Here is a 14,010-nt window from a genome sequence, read left to right on the forward strand (position 1 = left end):
TGGGACACGGGGGCTGGGTGTGTGTGGCAGGACACCAGGAGGCCACCAGCCATGCCAGTGTGGGGACAGAGGACACAGGAAGCATTGATGTGGCTGTGGTGACCGGGCAGCGCCCCACAGGTTTCCAGCACACAGGTCGCTCTTTCTAGTCAGTGGCTCCAAAATGCAAACACGCCAGGCCTCGGTGTAATTCAGTGAGAGAGAGAGAGAGAGAGAGAGAGAGAGAGAGAGAGAGAGAGAGAGAGACAGACAGAGACAGCCAGAGCCAGAGACATGAGAGGGAATGGAGGGAGAAGGGGAGGAAGAGAGACACTGAAAGAGCCAGGGAGAGAACTCCTTTGGAGTTAACCCGTAACCCATCCCAGAGCTAGAGGCAGCTTTGCTCTCCAGGTGGTGTCAAGTGCTGCTGGCCAGTGTGGGGAACCCCCCGCCCCCCAACCGAGGCCTCTGTGTAACCAAAGTGGTTCTGATATTTTCCTTTCTTCCCTGGTCACGGGTCACTCACTTCAGTGACCTTGCACAATGGCACCTAGCATTCTAATCAGCGGTTTCGAGTCCTCACTCTGCTCCTTCCTGGCTCTGTGAGAGGTAGTTTCATTTACAAAGGAGTGGAAGAGGAAGACTCCAGGGTTTGTGGGGCTCCCTACCCCGTAAACTGATCAGTATTTCACATCCTGGACAGAGCGTAGCACACAGGAGCCTAAGCGCTGCAGCCCAAGCCCCCTGGGCACTGCTCTGGGCTGTGGGTCCTGGCGGAGCTGCTTCCCGCCTCCTGCCCACTGCGCTGCCCACCACGTGCCTGGCTTTTCCATCAGCTGAGTTGAGGAAACACTGTGCAAACAGCCAGTCATAAGGCCTTGTTCCTGGAGGTAGTTCATTGGGCCCTGCAGGTCCCTCCATGCTGGTGGCCATGGGCTGGGCACTGGGCTGACCTCTCCTGGGCTGAGAAAGCTGCTCTTGCACCAGAAAGTGCTATTTAGGGTGAGGAGGGTGAAGCAGGGTCACTGGGTGGACCCAGCAGGGTGGAGCCGCACTCATCTCCCTGTCTCAGGTCATGTGAAGCCCGCTGCCCTCGGGACTCTGCCCACAGGAGGGCCACTGCCAGATGTGGGTCCCTGACCTTGGGCTTCCTGAGCAGCGAGCCAAAATAAACCACCTTTCAGTCAGGCGCAGCGATGCAGCCTCGCAATCCCAGGACTGAGGAAGGCTGAGGCAGGAGGATCATAAATATGTCTCACCTGGGTAATTTAGTGAGAAAATCTCAAAAGAAAAACTAAAAAGGGCGGACACTGTAGCTCAGTGCTACACAGCCCCTGGTTTTGCTTGTCTAGAAACAAAAGCAAACCCACAAACCAACCAACCAATCACCCAGTAAACAAAGAAGACATCACTTGTCATCAAAGCTCACCAAATTTGTGGTGGGGTTACTGGCCATGGGACCCATACAAATACAATCTGCAAGTGTGAAAAAGTGAAGCTGGCACTCATTTCTATCCGGGGCTACGATGCCAATAAGCCCCCTTCCCAAAAGGCCATCAGCCAAGACGTAATTAAGCACATCCATGCAGGCACCATCCCGAGGAGGTGCGAGCTAAGTGTTCCTCAGCAAATCCTCCACACACCTAGAACTAGAACCACAGCCTCGCCTTATGTAAACTGCAGAGATGGAGTGCTGGTGGCTGGCAGGCTGGTTACTGGCTGTGTGTGGCCTTGGTGACAGCGAGAAGCCTCTTTTCTCTTAAAGCACCATGCACCTGTTTCCCAAGGCTTCTCCAACAGAGCTGGTTCAGAGCATGGCAGTTACTGCTTCACAGCTCGCTTAGGAGGCCACTGAGCGCGCTCCCTGTCTGTGCCCGACTCCCTGCTGTGTGAGCATGGCCACCCTGGCTCTCTGCTTGGGAGCCCACCTTTCCCCCTGGAGCCTCTTTTTTGATACCGGGGATTGAACTCATGACCTTGCGCTTGCCAGGCGGGTGCTTGTGCTTCTGAGCTAAACTCCCAGTGCCAGGGCCTCATCTTAACCCTGCTTCCCAATGATGTCCCATTTCCAACAAGGTCCTAGGGGTGAGCACCTCAACACAGCAGACACAACTCAACCCGTCCAATCAGAATAGATGCTTCTGGTTTACCGGGTCTCCCTTTAATCCCTAATAAAGATTGGGTGGGCAAGGCCTTCATTATTAAAAGCCACTGACCTCTGATGCCCCTATGTGTCCTTAGGAGGCAGTGCAGCCCAAGGGTATCCTGACAGGCTGCCTCATCTCTCAGCCTGAGTGACGTCAACACCCCAACAGCTCAAGCAGTCCCCAGCCCTGGTGGCCAGCAGGATGCAGTTGGCATGGGACCCAGGTGCCGTCATGTGACCTGGCATCCCATGAGCAAGTGTGCACAGCCTGGTGAGAGCTGTCTTCCACACCTGCCTTCCTGACATCAGTCACCCCACCTGCCCTGTGCAGTAACTGATTTGGCCAATCAGTTGGTCCAGTTTACTGTCTGTTAAAAGTTGGCCTTTTAAAACTCCTTAGAAAGTTACAGCAACTCAGACTGGAGGGACTGGCAGGGCCCTGGGCCAGCTCCAGGCCCTCTGGGCTGTACACTGACCACATCTCCACCTTCATCCTTTTGTGATGGACCCCTCCGTCTTGCTGCCCACCTCTTGGGCACAGGCACACAGGCTCCCTGCTGGCCCCCCTCCTTTGGCTTTCTCTGGGTCTAGCATGGAGAGGCACTGGGGATGGTGATGCAGGCCTTCCCCTGCCCAGAGGTGCCCCCGACTCCGCGTGCCAAGCTCCCTCTGGATGGATCCCCATTTCCACTGTGTGCAAAGGACAGTGGTGGCAGCCAGGCCTGTGCTCTGTGGGGATCCTTCTCCCTGTCTCCTGGCACTAGCTTCCCAGAGTTAAAGCAGCAGGGAACTTGAGAAGAGAAAAATGCTTCTAACACACCGATTGGGAAGTCAAAATGCAAACTGGTCCACTAGAAGCAGCTGAGCTGTTAAAACTTCACTGTTTAACAGGATTTGTTACAACTATCGAAAGAGGGTTTTTTGAGTATTTTAGATAACGAGGCAGACTAGGTTTGCCTGTTGAACACCTAGCACCCAGCATATTGGCTTTCACCTGGCCTGGCACTGACACTCTCTGGAACTTCTTCCACTGAGAGCGCTATGGGGCAGATGTGTCCAACGCTGGGTCCCTCTCTTACTTCCAAATCTCCCGGCCAGGAGGGACCAGGACAGACCTCATGGCTTGCAGGAGCAGAGGTTCTGTGAATTCAGCCTTGCCTCACTCACCCAAGCAAGGGGCTCCCCTCTCAGGGGGGCCTTCCTAGGCCTAGACCCCCACTCCACCCGCAAGAGAAAAGGCCTTTGAGGATGCACAGTTGGGTGCCAACAGTTGGGTGCATTTGTGACAGAGACCACAGCTCTGCAGGAAGGTTCAGGGCCAAGTAGCCCTGTTCCCCAAGGCTGGGCCTCTTCCTTCACATGTGGGTCCCTGGTCTACAATGCTACCTCCCTGTGAGGTGGTGACAAGACTAGTTCATGATACTCGGGCCCTCTGGGGGTGTCCTCCGTGTCTCCCTTACCCCAAACAGCGGCTGGCCAGTCTGCAGTGGCCTGGCTGACCTCAGGCTGCATTATGGCCACCAATTCACTGTACTCAGCTGGCAGGTACCTGATGGCTTGCGGTTTGGCAGTGAATCTTTTGGAAGGAATAAGATATACTTTTGTCCCCTCTTTGGTCACCTGCTGCTGAGCATGCGCAGAAGGCCTGGAAGCAAAATGCCACAGCGCAGGAACAGGGGCTGGAAATGTTCCTGCCTCCCTGTTCCATGCCATTCCTCCTTACTGCATGGAGAACTTTGCAGTGCTGTAAAGGTAACTTCTGGGGTTAAGTGTGTGTGAAACCGAATTTCACAGCAGGAAGAGATAATCTAAATGTAAGATGAACATCTATAATAGGGAGCAAATAATACAGATACGCTGCAGTATCCATCTCTCATTAACTGTCAAAAGTGATACAGTCTTATTTATCACCGGTAAAGTCTGACTTGAACCTGGTATGCAAGAGCCCTCAAGAAGCAAGCCCCTTTGGATGGAAAAGATGCATTTTTGTTCTGGAAAGCACAAGTTTTCCTTTGAGATGCACCTGGAATCACTGATTCATCGGACAAGGTCCCAGTGGTTGGTCTTCTCCAACACTTGGGAACAAGAGCTGGCTTCCCCAGAGTGAGCATGGGAAACTGTTCAGTGTGCAGGGCTGCAGAACCATCCAAAACTCCTACATATGTGAAATCGTATGCTGTATGCTGTGGTGGACCAGGCCTGTGATTCCAGCACTCTGGGAGGCTGAGGCAGAAGGCTTGTAGGTTCCAGCTCAGTCTAAGAAGCATAGTGAAAGTCTATCTCAAAGTAAAAAAGGCTGGGGATTTCTTTCAGGGCAAAGGCTGAAAAAAGGACTGGAAAAAAAGTCATACTCTCGAAAAAACATGAAGCATGATGCTGAGTGTTTTGATAACTTCTGCTATGTTAAATTTCCAGACATTCAGATGTTTAAGAAAATAAAATTATATTGGAATAGACTCAACAGGAAAGGGCCTTTTAAGACCTTTAGAAATAGGATACAAAGAGCAGAGAGAAGCAGACTGTCGCTTGCTGTGTGTGTGGTGCTGGGGGAGAAAACCCACCTCTGCACTACACCACAGCACTGTGGGTGCCTTTGTGACCCTCACCCATGGGCAGCAAAGGGTTGATTATTACGTCCCTTCCACGTGTTGGCATGATAGCAGGCCTGGTGACATCACAGACCAGGTCATGAAGGTCAGAGAGTAAAAGTGACAATGAATACGGCAAGTGACATAAAAAGCTATGTTCACGTATCCGTGACTGCAGGATGCTTAGTTTACAAAAATATTGCCTTACTCTTGTCCTGGGTGCCTTTTAAGGACAATTCCTCCAGCCAAAATATTGCACTGATTGATGGAGTCGCTGTAAGGATACTGGACATGAGACACCTCATGGCTACACACTCAAATGTCCTGGTTTTTAATGTTGAAGAAACTGCAATTCCTTTCCGCATGGTGCTGGACTGTCCCAGTATGGAGGCCCAAGGACCGGTCTTTGTTCCTATTTCAGGGGACAGTGGCATTCACTGGACAGGGACCCAGAGGCTGAGTTCCAGCCAGTTCTATTACCGGCTACTTGGACACTTCCCTATCCTGTCTGAGTCACTTCCTTTTCTGAAAATTATAGGTTCTTTCTAGAGTATCTCCAAATTCCCCTTAAGCAAAGAGTTCTGAGTTTTTATTCCAAAGATGAAAGTTTACCTGCGAACACTTGCAGCTATGGAAGACTTTGGTGATCTAGCATCAGAATAATTAAAGAAATATACCTTTACTTAAGAGATGCGTAATCATTTTTCCAGGTCCTGAATTACGGTCATGTTAATAAGCTTGCTGTAGAATAATTTTTCAGCAGTACAAACTGTTGCCCATGAACAGCCAGAGGACTGTCCTTGTGCCCGATGTGGCCAAGCTTTCCACTGTCTGTGACTAGCTGTGGGAAACCGTCTACACAGCGAGGGAAGACAGAAGAGGAAACCTCCAGCCAAGAGCTGCTGGGTTTTTGGGCCTGCAAGAGCCAAGTCACAGAACCTGGCTTTGGACTCAACTCGACTTTTAATTCCAAAAGCTGACGTCTGCTCTGGAATAGAAGTGTCTCTGTTTTTTCCTAAAATACTCTTTTAAACTGTTTCCGAGATGTTCAGTGTTTTGTTAATACTGTAGGGAACCATGGAAAGACTTGTCCACCACAGAGCGACAGGATGCCCATAAAGGAAGAGGTTCGCCTGGGGACTCCTGCAGCCCACCAAGCTGAATGGTTCTTCTGCACTGGAAAGGATAAAGCTACTGTGTTCTGTTCACGTGCATTGAAGGCTTTACCTAGCCGTGGGCCGGTTAGTTATGAGGACCACCGCACATCCTGGCATTTCTGTAGGACACTGATGCTATATATGTGAATGGAAATGTCCTATGGCACCTAGTAGGACAGGAGTGGCCACAGCAACAGACAAGGGAGACGAGTGGCCATAATTCAGCCGAGTATAGTGCGCCCGCTCATTTCCCAGTGCTGGGAGGCTGAGGCAGGAGGACTGCACTTGAGCCCAGCCTAAGCAATTTAGCAAGACTCTGGCTCAAAAGGGTCTGAGTTTCATCTCTAGAGTGGCACAACAAAGTAAGACCAAAAATCCCATAATTCTTTTCATCCCCTTTTATCTCTGTTTTTGTAACTCAAAGGGCACAGTCTGCCCTCTAAGGTTGCCTGTAATGGCGGGTTTTCCTGCTGCTGTGGACGTACGTTATAAACCATCTCATGTGCTATGCAGATATTCTTTCTATACATTTCAACACGATCTCATGTGTGAGACTGCCCGTGGGGCCAAGGCATGTGCGCTGCCTATTCACGGATGTAATCCAGACACCATCCGGTGCCGATGACTGCCCAGGATCGCCCACAGTGCCTCATAGCTGTGTCCTCAGCAGAGAGACAGGCTTGGGATCCAGCAGAGGCCGGATACACCAGGACAAGTAAGTTGGCTGCGTCAGCATAACGTCATTAGGAAAGCACCTTTTCCAGGGAAACTGAAATAACACCAATTCCATTTGGGGCAGGGCTGGCAGTGGGTAAAAAGCTGATGCTGGATGTTCAGAAAACGGCTTGGAAATCCCTTAGCAAGATGAGAAAGATATTAAATTAGAGGCATCCTGAGGCATCCTGGGAGCAGATGTGTTCCCCCTAATCACAAGGACCTCCTGGAGCAGCTGTCTTCACATTTGCAGAAGGATGTACGTCGAAGAGGTTGTTAATGAATCAAACATAAGAACACATTATAGACTATAAGACTCCTCCCCTTAAAACAGCAATTTACCCCTTCAGAGAGAGAGACAGAAAGACAGACAGACAGACAGAGAAGGAGGCAGGGAGGTGGCCACCTGGCCCCCTTACCGTCAGTGACAAGGCCATGCACACAAACGTGAACCTCTTGATGTGCGCTGGGGTGACCGTGTTGCTCGTGTTCGCCAGCTTGTTGCTGGGGTTATTCTGGGGAGAGAGAATCGCAGTGACCATGGGCTCCGGTAGCCCCAGCTGACCCCCTGGAATCTCAAAGAGATCTTTTCTGTGATGTGCCGCAGTGTGGGCACTACAGGACAGCGTGGAGGACAGCCATCACACTGGGGCTCTGGGACGGCTGTCGATGCCTACACAGGGATGTGCACCAGCCCCTGGGCTGGGTCTGTCCTTGCTCTTGGCACTGGGCTGGCTGCTCGCCCTGCCCAGGGCCTTGGCCCTGGAGCGTGTGGTCACTGTGCCACCAGGGTCATCTTGCTGAATGCCAAGCCCTGCTCGGGGACCTCTGCTGCTCCTCTCTTCCTCAGCAGGTGGACTTCAGTTGTTCTGAGCATTCAAGGCCTTGCTCGAATGGCCCAGATGCATGTCCCTGTATAGTTTCTCCACATGTGTCTTGCTCACCCCCAGCACATGGGTGCTTCTGCTCCTCCTCCTGCTTCTGGGGTTCCTGATCCCCAGGCACGAGTGTCCTCAAGGCCAATCACCTTCACAGCCTGCCTGTGACCTCCAATTTCTACCTCTTTCTGAGCCTCAATTCTGATGACCTTGGGGACAGCACATATCTTCAAACACCCCCCTTCCCCCAGAGGCTGTGCCTTCCGAGATCAAGTGTCATATCCGCCCATCTCTTGTGTTCTGGGCTCCCAGACAGCCCCTGCTACAATGGTAGGAAGCCAGGCCTTCAGCTGGCTGGGATGTCCTTTTGACGATCACTAATCTGAGGCTTGCTGAGGTTCTCTGGGTCCCACTGCCACAGAGCCTCACCCCATCCCACACACCTGGTACCACGGCCAGGAAAACCACCAGGGAGAAGAACCCCTGCCTCATTATGGATCCAATTAGCCCAGAGCAGACAAACGAAAACAAGCTCACCACCTGCTTGCATGCCCAGGCTAATAGGACACTTGTGCGTGCAGCTACCCGGGGTCCTGCTGGGAAGGACAGCTATGTCCCTCAGTGCGGAGGCTGGAGGCTCCGGAATCTCTCCCACACCTTCCCCTCGAGGATGCCACTTCTTACTCCTGCTCTCTGATGCACAGCTGCCTTTCTCACTAACAGGCGTTGCCAAAGAGAGGCCCACGCTGGGCTCTCTGTCTCGGTCCATCCCAGGGTACCCAGGGTACCCAGGTGGTGTGAGGTGGGGCCACCCTGACAAATGCAGCCAACCTCGAAAAACCCACCTGCGCTGCTGAGTGAGGCCCCCTGTGGGGACGCCTGCGTGTTTGCAGTAAATGCCAGCATCACTAGGTCAGCATGGCACTCCCTTCTTGGCTGGTCGGTATGCCCCAAACCACACCCTTCACAGGTGAGCACGGAACAGGGCAGACTGCACCAGGGAGAGCTCTCGGTTCATGTTTAACTAGAATCTCCACCACCAGGCACTGAATTACTTTAATGTTTTTATCCTGGAACCCACAAAGAGGATGAGAACTTGGACAGTCAGGCGACACACTCTGGAAGCCTGCACAGGGTCTGAGAGTCCCCTTGCTGGCTTGGTGTTGCTCACTGGCAAGTATGGACACAAAGGGTGAGGTTTTAAAAGGATTCTGAGTAACCTGAGTTTCTGGTACGCTCGTTAAAGGAATTTTTCGTAACTTCTAACCTCTATAATTAGCAATAAAACAGTGTTTTTCTTGGATGCTCCTATTGAAGCCATACAGTGCGGTAATGTTAGGATTTATTATTTCAAGGTGGCCCAAACCAATTTCAGATGGGACTTGTCTAGCCAAGAGGTTTTTACCTTTCAGCACCTGCTCTTGTCAGCACTTGCATTATATAATCTAATTCTCCAGAGCTAGAGCCAAAATCTAAAAGGACTTCCATCCAGTTTGGTTTTCTAGGGTTTACCTCCTTATGTATGTTCCTTGACAGGAAAATAGTGCTTCCTATCTGAAGACTGCCCTCCCCCATCTCTATCTCTGTGTCTCTTTGCGACTCTGGGCCCTGGCTTCTGCAGTCAGCATTTCTACGGAGAACCTTTGCACCCCGGTGTCCAGGTGACAGGTGCTAGCAGGCAGATGGCTAAGGAGGTCCACACCCACTTCCTGAGAGGGAGGGTGAGAGACTGGGGGGGGGGGGGAGTCCTTGACACAGGGAGCAAGGTTGGGGTGTAAGGGTGCACTTCCCAAACCTCACCTGCAGGTGAAGAGGTGCAGGTCAGAAGTGGGTGGTTACATGAAGGAAAGGGGCCACCGCAGCATGTGGCCTGGCCAGGGTGGCTTCCCGGAGCTCTGGCCTTTGGGAAGTTGAGGAGAGGGTGGGGGAAGGTGGCTGTTCCAAGCCCCAACCCCTGTTCTGCCAGAGCTGACTTGCCGGGGGTCCCCTGACCTGCTGGGGACCACCCCCCATCTGCTGAGGGCTTTTCCTCTCTTTCCTTCACAGGGCTCTTTGCGGGGTAAGAGAAAATGGTATTTGTAAGAGCCCTGAACCCATGCTATGGAGATTTAAGGCAAAACAACACATATTAAGGTCCAAATGGCAGGCTGTTGGCTTCTTTTCCATTAAAACATTGAGTGCTGCTTTTGGGTAGGTTGTGTTACCATTTGTTTTAGGATAAAAGCCAATAGGGTCCAACAATGGAGCTGCAGTGAAGCAGACACCTACTGAATGGCAAACATCTCAACCTCGCCATGGGTAACAGATCACAACAGTTACGTGCCTGCGTCGCTGGGACCAGCCGCTGGGGGAGGACAAGGACCGAGCTGCTGCCTACGAGGCTTTCAGCTGGAGTGAGTCTGCCACATCGGACCCACGCTGATGGTCCTGCTGCGTGGACCATGTGCGCGAGGTGGAACCCTTACCACATACAGCGTTGTTCTGCACCTCAGCCATCTGGTGTAAGGCAGTAAAGCACTAGTTGAACTTAAAAAAATAAGCTACAGGAACAAAATCCAACATACGCAATGTTTTTCAGAGTTTGTCTTGGGGCAAGGATATAGCTCAGTGGCACAGTGCCTGCCTGGCAAGTGTGAGGTCCTGAGTTTGATTCCCGGTACCAAAAAACCCAAAAAGTTTCTCTTTCCTTTGTAACCATGTAAATTGTCAATAGGAATCACCTAAAAAATGGCAAGTGGAATATGTGGTTTGGAAAGTATTACAGGCTTGCCATGGAGCTAAAGTGCAACCTGCCATGGCATTTTCAGAGGAAAATGTCCCCCAGTTACCTTCAACAACCTCTATCCTCTTCGGTTAATCTTACAAAAGGAGGTGGGCCCCAGAAGCAGCCCAGCGTGCCTCTGGAGACCTCTGTCTATCAAATGGTGATTTTAAAGAGCGTGTTTCTGACACTGTGACCCACAGGTCTCACCTTGTCAAAAGCAGGATACACAGCTCGGATTTCTGTCAACCAGCCGTATGGCATGTGGCCCACAGGGTATGTGGCTGTCAAAATTGCCACAGCCTGCAAGAGAAGAGCAGGTAACATTAGGGTGGACATGGGCAGAGAGTCCTCCAGTCACTGCCATGCTGTGTGACAGGTCTGGTGGCAGCCAGGTGACCGGCTTCAGCCAGCACAGGACTGGCCAGAGTGGAGATGACACGGGCAGGTGTCACTATTACAGGAACCCAGGGGGAAGCCAAGATTTCAACCGTGGTTCTTTGGAATCTGTGCTCTTTCACTGTATCAAAGGGAACCCTCCCGGCTGGCCCATTCTCTGCCTCAGAACAAAGCTGGGGGTCCTCGCGGTGTGCACCCCTCCATTTCTATCTTTTGAGGTGGCTGATGCTATACATCTGTTGATGGCTTTGTGCCTCTTTCTCTTTCCAGCTCAGCTCATTCCAGGCTGCTCAGTCGGTATGGTCTGAGTTAAAATTTAATTTAATAAAGCTAATGAATGTTTCATCCAGCTGTCCATGCGTTTCCAGGAAAACGAGCTTCTTCCCTTTTGTGCATGAGAAGGAAGATGAAAACCTAGTGTTCTCACACTGCACCCTGGCAGTGTTCAGCTCTTTAACTCTTTAGTCAAGGAGGAAGACAGTTTCATCTACTTTAAAGGATGAGGGGCAGCGCCCAGGGAGCCAAGCACATGAAGGCCCCAGCTGTGTGAAGAAACTGGGGTGCAGAGCAAAAATGAGAGGGCGATGGGAAGTGAGGACCCAGCCTCCCCCTCGTCATTTACCAGCTGCTCGGGGCATGGACCTCCTTGGGGCCTCCCTTTCTGTTCCGCCAGAAGAATGGGGAGAATGAGGCCCATGCTGGGGGGATGACAGAGCCCAGGACATGCACACAGTGCCTGACGCATCGGCGGAGGGTTCACAAAGCTCAGCCCTGCACTCATACACTGTGCCCCTACACCCCTGCTGATAGCTTCGAAATGGCACTAATACAAGATCTGTCCCTTTTCGTTCGTTTGTTTTAAGGTGAAGGTAGAATTGTAGCACAAAGATCGTGGGCATCCCATGCTTTTGACTGGAAAACCTTATATCTTCAAGGCCAAAAAAAGCTGCTGGGTTCCCGAAGCCACCCGAGATCATATCCATGATTCCAAAAACAAACTTAGGAATAAACTGAGGCATGAGAAAGCATTCCGCTTTTGATTTACAGGCTACTGCATCCCTGCCAACAGGAGCTGCTTCCTAGGACATGGAAACTGGCACGATGCTCCTGGCTGCGGACCTGCTGATGGCGCAGTCCAGGGCTCGGCCGTTCTTCGCAAAGCCACGTGTAAACAGGAGGCCTTAAGGAGCAGCCTGAGCCCTCCTGCAGGACCAGCGGTGCCAGATGCTGAGTTAATCCTCCAAGAGGCAGTGGAAGAGGAAACAAGTGAGGTCATCTATTTGTTCATACCCAACTTGAAAGGGGGAAAAAGTGAGTCAACCCGTTCTTTGGAGGAGCTGCCGGTTTCCAGATACACTGCTTGGGTTATGAGTGAGTACAGGGACTGTCATTTGGAGAGGCAGAGTGCCAAACAGTGCCTTGAGTCCTGGAGGGTTGGATAGCCTGGGCGGGGTGACGATGGCAAGCAGGTGACAATGGGTTGTGTCAAAACAGAGGCCCTGTTCCCTCTGGGCACCGTCACTTCTGCCCCTGCATGGCATGTTCCACTGTCCTGTGCAACTCCAGTGAAGAGGCCCCACATGGTCGTCATGGAGACACAGCAAAGCCCTGGCGTGGAGTTGGAGCCTGGATTCTCACTAGCTCAGCTCTCAGGTGGCCCTGTCCCTTGGATACTTCCTTTCTGGGCCTCCATGAGAGGGAGTAATATAATGTAAAATCACATGACTCTCAATTACTGACTGAGCTCCTCCGGCTTCCCAGTGTGACCACGTCACATAGTTTAGAACTGCAGAATCGCCTGAGTCCTCAAGATGAGCTAGAAACAAGTGTGAGCCCCCACATAGGCTATGACAATATTCCCCCCAAATCACCCTACCTCTGTAGCTGCAGAACTGCCCCCGAGGTCCCGGGAGACGAAGAGGTTGACGATGGGTCTGCTGATCCTCTGCGTGGCCAGGATCAGAGCCAAAGGCCACCAGAAGCTCAGCATCTTTCTGATTGTTGCATCTCCCTGCATTAAGAAATGAAGACAGGAAGTTCACTAAGCTCTAGACATAGAATAGAAAAAACCCCTCAGAATTACAGCTTCTGCTCTTTATGCTACTCATGTCAGTTCACCACACTTAGCAGTAATACACGGAAAAGCCTTCATAGACAGCCACGTTGCATTAAAATAAAATGTACAGCCTTATTAGAAATCCATTCAGACAGCTGCAGCTAGTGTGAAGTGAAAGCACGCTGAAGTTTGATGGATCCCAACTGCTGGTTTCCATACAGAGAATCTCTAGCTGAGGCAGAACCCGGCTTCACAGCCTGAGAAACGCATCTGAAATTAGGCCTTGTTTATATTATCACGGTGACTGGCGAGGAGCCACGTCGGTGGGAGGTAAGTCTCAGAAATAAAAAGAATTATAATCTATTTTGGAATCAGTCAGCATATCTAAATGTGCCTAATTATTTCAGCACTGTTTAAATTGACTACAGAGGTTCTGCCTCTCGCAGGTTTCACAGTAAGTCATATCGTCTGTTCAGAAGCATAAATAAAATCAAAGCCGGGTAAAGAACGAGCCGTTTCTTAAGACCTCTGCAGCCAAGGCGGATGCTACCTTTAAGGCCTGGCTTTTGTTGCACAATTTTGGTTTTGATTCTTCCAGAGGGTGAGAGTTGCATCATGGAACCATCTTGGCCACTTTAATTTATTTCCCTTTGCTCGTGGCTGAATGCTGAGAGACCGGCAGTTACTGTTGAGACTAATCTGATGAGATTCACCTCGTGGTGGAAATAACCAGGTTGGGTTCCATTGAAGGCTTTACCTTGGATGGAGGTAAGCAGTCAACCTGATTACTACTTGGACTGAAAGTACTGTGTGGTCAAACTCACGCCTGCCTCATAGTTATCTGGAGAAAAACCCAAAGAGGTCTACAGCTATGGGTTGGAAAAATTACACGCACAGCAATCAGACACTATTCGTATTTATGGTCGACCAAATGTTTGGTAAAAGGTTCTATGTCTGACTTTCTTCTTACTCAGTTTTCAAGGCACAGGCTAGACCCAGCCTCCATCAGAGCTTCCCAGGCCGTGTGTCTGTGCTCTTTCTCTCAGGCTCGGAGGCTCTGATGCCTCCCTGCAGGTAGTGCTGTCTCAGTCTAGCTGTGGCCTCTGTGTTGGTCTTATCGGCCATGTGGGCCATAAAACTGCTTGAAGACAGAGACTGGTTCTCAACCTTTTCTGTCATTCCATGGTATGTAATGCCAGATCTGATTGGTCCCTGGGAGGCAGGCACCTGAATAAAAGACTGGGATTGGCCAATGCAAAAAGAAGAGAAAGCCTGGATCCTTGTTATGAAGTGAAAAGTAATAAAACTATAGGTTCTGTGGGTCCCAAAACT

General features: G+C 51.1%; 1 protein-coding gene across 1 annotated transcript in view; it reads right to left on the bottom strand.

The window, feature by feature from the left end:
- The window catches only part of Ankh (ANKH inorganic pyrophosphate transport regulator), a 133,658-nt gene that overhangs the window by 19,002 nt on the left and 100,646 nt on the right, over nucleotides 1-14,010 (bottom strand). The window contains exons 6-8 of the mRNA XM_003466724.5: nucleotides 12,499-12,633; nucleotides 10,434-10,526; nucleotides 7,004-7,099 (exon numbers count right to left, since the gene is read on the bottom strand). Of these exons, the coding sequence (XP_003466772.1) occupies nucleotides 7,004-7,099; nucleotides 10,434-10,526; nucleotides 12,499-12,633 (324 nt within the window). The remainder of the gene's footprint in view (nucleotides 1-7,003; nucleotides 7,100-10,433; nucleotides 10,527-12,498; nucleotides 12,634-14,010) is intronic.

This window comes from Cavia porcellus, unplaced genomic scaffold (assembly GCF_034190915.1).
Source record: "Cavia porcellus strain 051 isolate PalLab524CR breed Dunkin Hartley unplaced genomic scaffold, mCavPor4.1 scaffold_11, whole genome shotgun sequence".
Taxonomy (NCBI): domain Eukaryota; kingdom Metazoa; phylum Chordata; class Mammalia; order Rodentia; family Caviidae; genus Cavia; species Cavia porcellus.